The 7,029-nt window shown below is 38.1% G+C and overlaps 1 protein-coding gene across 1 annotated transcript; it reads right to left on the bottom strand.

Moving 5' to 3' along the window:
- Positions 1–1,099: 1,099 nt before the first annotated feature.
- On the bottom strand, positions 1,100–3,929 carry LOC113708445 (acetylornithine aminotransferase, mitochondrial-like). Its single transcript, XM_072072716.1, has 3 exons — positions 3,325–3,929; positions 2,417–2,851; positions 1,100–1,811 (listed from the first exon to the last, which is right to left on the bottom strand). Exons 1-3 carry the CDS (start codon positions 3,739–3,741, stop codon positions 1,278–1,280), a joined length of 1,386 nt encoding a protein of 461 aa, XP_071928817.1. The 5' UTR covers positions 3,742–3,929; the 3' UTR covers positions 1,100–1,277.
- Between the last annotated feature and the right edge of the window lie 3,100 nt (positions 3,930–7,029).

Here is a 7,029-nt window from a genome sequence, read left to right on the forward strand (position 1 = left end):
TCATTGGACACGTAGCACAAAGGGCAAATCAGGTACAAAATTCTAATTTCACTCTCTAAAACAATATTTTAATCATTTGGACTGAATTTGTAAAGGATTAGTAACCTCAGGGGAGGTTAGTGTAATTGTTCAAACCACAGGGGAGGTGAGTGTAAATGTCAGAAACCTCAGGGGAGGTTTCTGAAATTATCCCTATATATAAACTAGTTTGAGTTTTCAATTGCTTAATCAAACGTAACATACTGTAGGTCAGACGTGAAAGAAAGGTTCACAAGTTATTTATAGTCAAACATAAAAAATAAACAACAATTATATTAGTTGATTTGTTCATTTGTTAGCCGTAATTATTGACAATTGATTAATCAATTGCTCTATTTCATTACTACATATGTAAATAATTCAAGCTCTTAAATCAAACATTTCAAGCTCTTAAATCAAATGGGCTCCAAAATATAATAATATAGATCTTGTCATTGTATAGAGTTTCTTATTAATTACTGACATTGGAAAGTAACAAATAGACTAGCTACCACCAATCTAGTATACAAGTTAAACGAAATAACAAATTTTATTTAGGGTGTACAAATAATAATAATAACATGAGAGTCAAATAATGAAAAAAAAAGGAAGAAACTATAAAGAAAATGAAGGGAAATATAAAAATGATAATAATCAAGATAGAAGGGATAACTTTGTCCAACCATATCATCAAGGTGGGCAAAATGCCTATTAAAAAAGTTCAGGGGTTTTGTGGGCCTTTTCTTTCTTTTTTTTTTTTTGTTGTGGGGGGAGGGGAAAGGGGGGTTTAAACTAGCAACTCGCTACATAATTTAGGGGGATTTAGTGCATTTAATCCTTTAATTTATCACTCATTATCTATTACTAGTAACTTTCGTCCAGCTCAATTGTGCAAAGTATTCATGGAATTAGAAAAGCTGGAAGCAGATAACCATCGTGATGCTGAACATTAACCGTGCAATAATTATGTTCTCTTAAAAATGCAAGCGATCAAAAAAACCCCATGGAGAAAACAACATATTGAGATCTACTACACATGATCAAAGAGTTTAAAACGATTAGAAGAGAGTAACTACGAATATAAGCAGTGAAACAATTCCTCATCTAACTAGAATTGATGGTCTTGTGTTTAGGTATGTTAAAATTGAATAGCACATACAAATGATACAAGATCCTGACTAGTGTATATGACAACAGGGATAGGATTCCATGAACTAAACATAGTCAGCATACAAAAGAAACTGAACTGTCATCTATTTCTAGCTACTCCCATCAAGAGCTGGCAAACAATCGAGCAAGATTTCAGCAGCAATGTCTAGTTCCTGCTCTGATATAACTAATGGAGGGACAAGCCTAACCACATTGCCTTTCCCTGCAGTGAGAATGAGAAGACCAGATTGTCGACATGCATCAACGAGTGGTGAGGCCGGTACATCCAGCTCTATGCCAATAATAAGCCCTAAGCCCCGTACTTCTTTCACATGTGCATTTCCCCCTAATTTCTTAACTAGCAAATCTTTAAAATACTTGCCTTTCTTGGAGACACTGGCCAAAAATCCAGGTTTCAAGATTTTATCTACTACGGCAATTGCAGCACTACAAACAAGAGGACTGCCAGCAAAGGTGCTACCATGATCTCCATAACTAATGCAGCCAGCAACCCTTTCAGACATCAGCACAGCCCCAATTGGTAGACCACCAGCAAGAGGTTTGGCAAGCGTCATCATATCTGGATATACGCCATAAGCTTCATGAGCCCAAAGATAACCAGCCCTGCCTAGGCCACATTGAACCTGTAGGAGAGAGAAAGCATTTAGGTGTCACTGTTGTAAACCACATTAAACAGATAGTAGTATAAGGGAATACCATGAAGTAATCAAATGAGCACATTCAACTCTGATGTTTAGCATCCTTATCTTTCAAACATTTCAGGATTGATTTACCAAAGTAAAAAGTTTAATGCAATAAACATCCAATTGTAGTAATTGAGAATTTGTGCTAAGAACTACCTCAGATGGAGGAGCTCAGTAGAATCGTGCTGGAGAGCCTTTTTTCCCCTGATTTCAACACAAGGAAAGTTCTATGACATCATTTTTCTGAATCTTAAATCCCATTTTTTTGACTGTTTGGTCGGCCTAACATTAACGTAATGGCAACAATTGTCAAGTATTTTGTTTCATGAAAATCCAAGACATGTAAAATCAAAAAGAAAAATGTGAAACAACCACCAAGCGTTAGCTGCAGGATGGGATATCCGACGAGCACCTACACACACTAATAATCTTTTCCCTGAGCTTCTGGAAAACTTATTATGCACCAACAAATGGGGATATGGCTATTGTGTCTCACTTAGTACTCCATGTTCCTTGTGCCCAATTGCATGTCTTAATAAACTTACCTCATCAAAGACAAGAAGTGCCCCAGCACAATCACAGGCTGTGCGCAATGCCTCCAAGAACTCCTTTGTGGCACTGTATATACCACCTTCACCCTGGATAGGTTCTACAAAAACAGCTGCAATCTTGCCACTACTTATCAGCTTTGTTGCTGCTTGGGTATCGCCATATTCCAAAAAGTTGACTCCTGGCATCACTGGTTCAAAAGGAATTCTGTAATGCTCCTTGCTTGTTAAAGCAAGAGCTCCCATAGTCCTTCCGTGGAAGCAGTTGCTGAAGGCAATGAACTCCACAGGTGGCTGTTCTTCACTCGGGTGCAAATATCTCTGAAATTTCCTTGCAAATTTTATTGCAGCTTCATTTGCTTCTGTACCAGAGTTCGTAAAGAATACACGATCAGCAAATGAGCTAGCAACCAAACGCTTGGCAAGTTCAACCTGAAATTCCACAATAGCTTTAGTGACATTGATCTTGCTCATAGAAAAAGCAAGAGCGAAATGTAGAACAGCAATTTAATCTTCTGGAAAATTTGCACTTTCAAGAGTTAACTGAACAACCATTTCCATCATACAATCCAGAATTCCCCAAACAAATCAAATTTCCTCGTCCAGAAAGTCCTAAAACATTTACAACTAACACAATTCACATGCTTTTAATTTCAAAATACTACATTATATCACTATCTCTTTCCTCTCCTACAATCCACATCAATTTCAAACTTGAAACAGATTCCAAATTCAATTAAAACACCTTCAAAATCACAGAAAAACATAGATTCCATACCAAACACTTGTTATTAAAAGAACTCCATTTGCGCAGATTATACGAATTATTTATTAACTTATTAAATAAACAGAAACAAGAAGCAGAAAAAGAATTCTAAAAAAAAAAGAGAGAGAAAGAACTTTACCTGTGGAACAGAATAATATATATTGCTGACATGGGTGAGAGTATTAGCTTGGTCAGTCAGCGCCTGCAGCCAATCAGGATCACCATGCCCAAGGGCATTAACAGCAATTCCAGCAGTCAAATCCAAATACTCTCGACCATCAATATCATACAATTTACAACCTTTGCCGCTAGAGAGCACAACAGGGGCTCTAGCATAGGTCCCCACCAAAACCCTGTTCTCCTCCTCCATAATCTCTTTAACCCTTTGAGCATTTTGTCCTAAAGCTGGCGGCTTCGATGAGACAGAATCTGGTGCCCGGACGTCCACATTCAGGCAGGCTAATGGGGACAAAACTTGACGGTTTTGGGAGATTGAATAACGTGAATGGCGGAAATCAACTAGGTTGATTGAGAAGAGATGACTGGAGCTGCTCATGGTTTTGATTTAGGGTTTTGATATTAGTGGAATTGGCTATGCAGATCAGGATTTCAGTCAAGAAATAGGGAGGAAGATGAAAGAGAAGAATGCTCGAGGGCGGTGTCGGGGGCGGCCAACGTTCATTTTGCGGCCGACCGAAATGAAAGGGTTAATTGCTTATTACCAACCCGACAAGGACCCAGATCGTATTTTGTGCGATTCTGCTCGATTGTTGCACGTGTTTTGACGTAGAGATGCATTGTAATATTATACTGAATATTATTTTATAGGGTAAAATGCCCCAATGATCCTCGAACTATTTAAAAGTTCAAGTTTTGGCTCCTAACTATTAAATGAATAATTTTGACCCTCCATCTAATTAAATAATATGTTTGTGACTCTTCCATAAGCTAGAGTCATTAAGTCCAACAAAAAGAGCAACAGGCGCGAGGCACAGGGATAAGTGAGGGGCGTTTTCATTAGCACACTATAGTTGCCAGGTTAAAGCGTGAAAGGAAGTCTCTTTCTTCATATTTTCATGGCCATTTTAAGGGCCACAAGGGCAGATGGTGTTTGTGCAGATGATAATAGCGCATATCAGAGTCCTTCCATCCCCAATTGCGGATGCGACAAAACTTGTAAGATGATTACTTCATGGACCAATAGGAATCCGGGGAGGAGGTATGTTGTTTGTGCAGATGGTGGCTGCTAGCACTGGCCTTGGATCGATGGGAAAATGTGTCGATGTTCTGTAGAGTTGATACCTAGTCTTCTTAAGAAAATCAATCGGACAGCCAAAAAAAAGAGATAAAAGTGAAGATGTTAGAAGAATGTTGGAGACAAAGCTGGAAAACAAGAATTAGAAAATAATAGAGTTGCAAAAAGAAATCCGATCACATAAATGGTTGAACAAGATTCTGATAAGGTTATTTTTGATTACTTGGGTGATTGTGATACTACTTGTTTGGGTTCAAAAGGGAAGGAATGCAACCTATTTGCAATAGATTAAGACCCTATTTTAGACTCTATAGGTGTAGTAGCAAATGTACGCTCTGTTTAGGACTCTTCAGATGTAGTAGCAAATGTACATAGTGGATAGGCTTGTGGAATGTTTAGCTAGTTTGGTGAAGCTAGTGTATGTTTAGACAAAATTTGTAAGCCCTATTGTTAGTTGAATAGCATGGTATTCCTATTGTAAATTAGATGTTAATTCAGTCATGAATGTTAATGATAGCGTGAGTTCATTTGAAATGTGTTACTAACCAAGGTTCAACAGGCAGAAGAAATGAAAAGAACCAATTCCCATTAATTAACCAAAGTCTTGATCCTATATACAAAAAGCAAGTTTACACCAAAATTTCGACTTATTGTACCACAAATCAACCCCTATAACAAAAACAAGTTTCCAGCCAACTAATTACAATTGATAACCAACACATATCCATGAACCAAAAATTACAATTGAAAAGAAGAGAGTTGTTGCTAGCCTTGCAGGTTGACATCATTTACAATTATCACCAAATGACAAAAAGAGAAGTAGTTGTCTCTCATTTTTCATTCCCTTGTCCTCTTCCAGACTCTCTTCCCCTCTTTTTTCTCCCACTCCACTTCTCTCTCCAATTCCCAAAGATAAATGGGGGGCTCTTTCCTAAATAAGCATAGTTCAAATTTATCATTCCATTGGTATCAGTTAATGGTCTCTTAGAAGAAGTCCTTCTAAGTCGATTGGTATGCTGCTGATAAGCAGGTTGCTACAGCTACTAGGAGTGCTCATATGTAGCCTTTTTCTGATGAGATGGCTCATATGCAGCCTGTTGCTGGTGGGAATGCTCCTATGCAATCTCTGGTTGCTTGGATTGGTTCTGCATAGGCTACTAGTATGACCTTTCATGGGTACCCTACTGTGCTTTCGAATATTGTCTAGCTTTGCCTCGAACCCTTTTGACCTGTCATCATTATAAATTACATGGATACATTATGTTTGAAAAATTAATACCAAGACGTATCAAGTTTTAAAGCTCCTGACCTGCTGTGATGTATTTGTTACTGACTGCTACCCTTCACTAACTCCTATTTGTTGTTGATCTTCTTGAGACACCCTTGAATTGTCCTCTTTTTTGCATGTTGCTGCATTATGTCCTGCTACCCCACATTTCCTGCAGTGTATCACAACTCTTCGCCTTAATTTTCTTCCATGATTTTTACCTTCAGTTACATCCCTTATTCTAGCTTACTTGGGCCTCCCGAGTTGAGTTACACTTAATGGTAGATCCAACATTGGCATTGATGAAGAGGGCCAATGATCCAGACCACTAATAGGACATTATTGTAGATTCTAAGGAATAGCTCCTTACTATAACACTTATCTAGCTGTTTGTGCGGGTCACCATTGTTCATGTGAATAAAAGCAATGGCATGATAGAAAGGAATACCACTCACTTCCCATAACAGACATGCGCAGTGCCTTTTTTTTCAAATTAATAGCAAATTGGGCCCCATGTGGGCCATGAACTTGATAACCATCAATTGAATTGAAAATTGGCTTCCATTGACTTGCTAATTTAACCCTCTCTTTTACAATTTCCCTAATCAATGGGCCTGTGGGACCTTTGTACCTTTGTATTGCTAACTTTCTTATGTGAATCCTCTCCATCAGCATAATTCTAAGAGCGAATTGCGCGAAATGTCACTAAACTATTTCAAAGTGCCGGTTTTAGTCACTAAACTTTTTTATTAGCGCGAAATGTCACTGAACTCATAAATCTGTACTTTTTTTGTCATTCCGTGTATTTGTGCCGTTAGGAGAGACGAAAATCAACTTTTTGAAGGGCAAATTCGTCTCCACAGCCTTAGTGGGGAAAATTTCATCTGGTAAATGAAGGGACAACAGTAGGGTTTTGAAAAAAGAAGTGTTTATGAATCTAAAATACTTATCTTTTCTTGAAGCCCGGCTGTGAAGAAAAGGAATTCTGAAAAGGAATTGCTGAGCTTTTGGAGAGATGGTCAAGAAATAGAGCAGAGGAAATTTTCAATAGTTTCAACTAATTGAAGAACATAAGATCTGATGAACCTATTGAAATTGGTGTAAAGAATCCAAATTTATTTGTTTTTGGCATGATTTCTGATCTAAGGGATACGTTTGTTTTGGAAGGTGGTAATAGGTAGAAAGATTGTGATGAATTTTGAGGATAGCGGGTGGGAAGTCCATTGCGGACTTCCATGACCGGCTGAATGCAACTCTGTGCAGGCTATCTGTTTAGGAGGAGGAGGTCTAATGATGACATGGCAAATTCTAAGTCACTCAGT

The sequence above is a fragment of the Coffea arabica genome, chromosome 11e (genome assembly GCF_036785885.1).
Source record: "Coffea arabica cultivar ET-39 chromosome 11e, Coffea Arabica ET-39 HiFi, whole genome shotgun sequence".
NCBI lineage: Eukaryota > Viridiplantae > Streptophyta > Magnoliopsida > Gentianales > Rubiaceae > Coffea > Coffea arabica.

What these genes read in the sequence shown, in the direction of transcription:
- LOC113708445 (XM_072072716.1), bottom strand. Translation starts at nt 3,741, where the DNA reads ATGAGCAGCTCCAGTCATCTCTTCTCAATCAACCTAGTTGATTTCCGC. An exon ending in TATATTATTCTGTTCCACAG is followed by an intron (nt 2,852 to 3,324) that starts GTAAAGTTCTTT and finishes GTGGAATTTCAG; the next exon opens with GTTGAACTTGCCAAGCGTTT. An exon ending in CACTTCTTGTCTTTGATGAG is followed by an intron (nt 1,812 to 2,416) that starts GTAAGTTTATTA and finishes TCTCTCCTACAG; the next exon opens with GTTCAATGTGGCCTAGGCAG.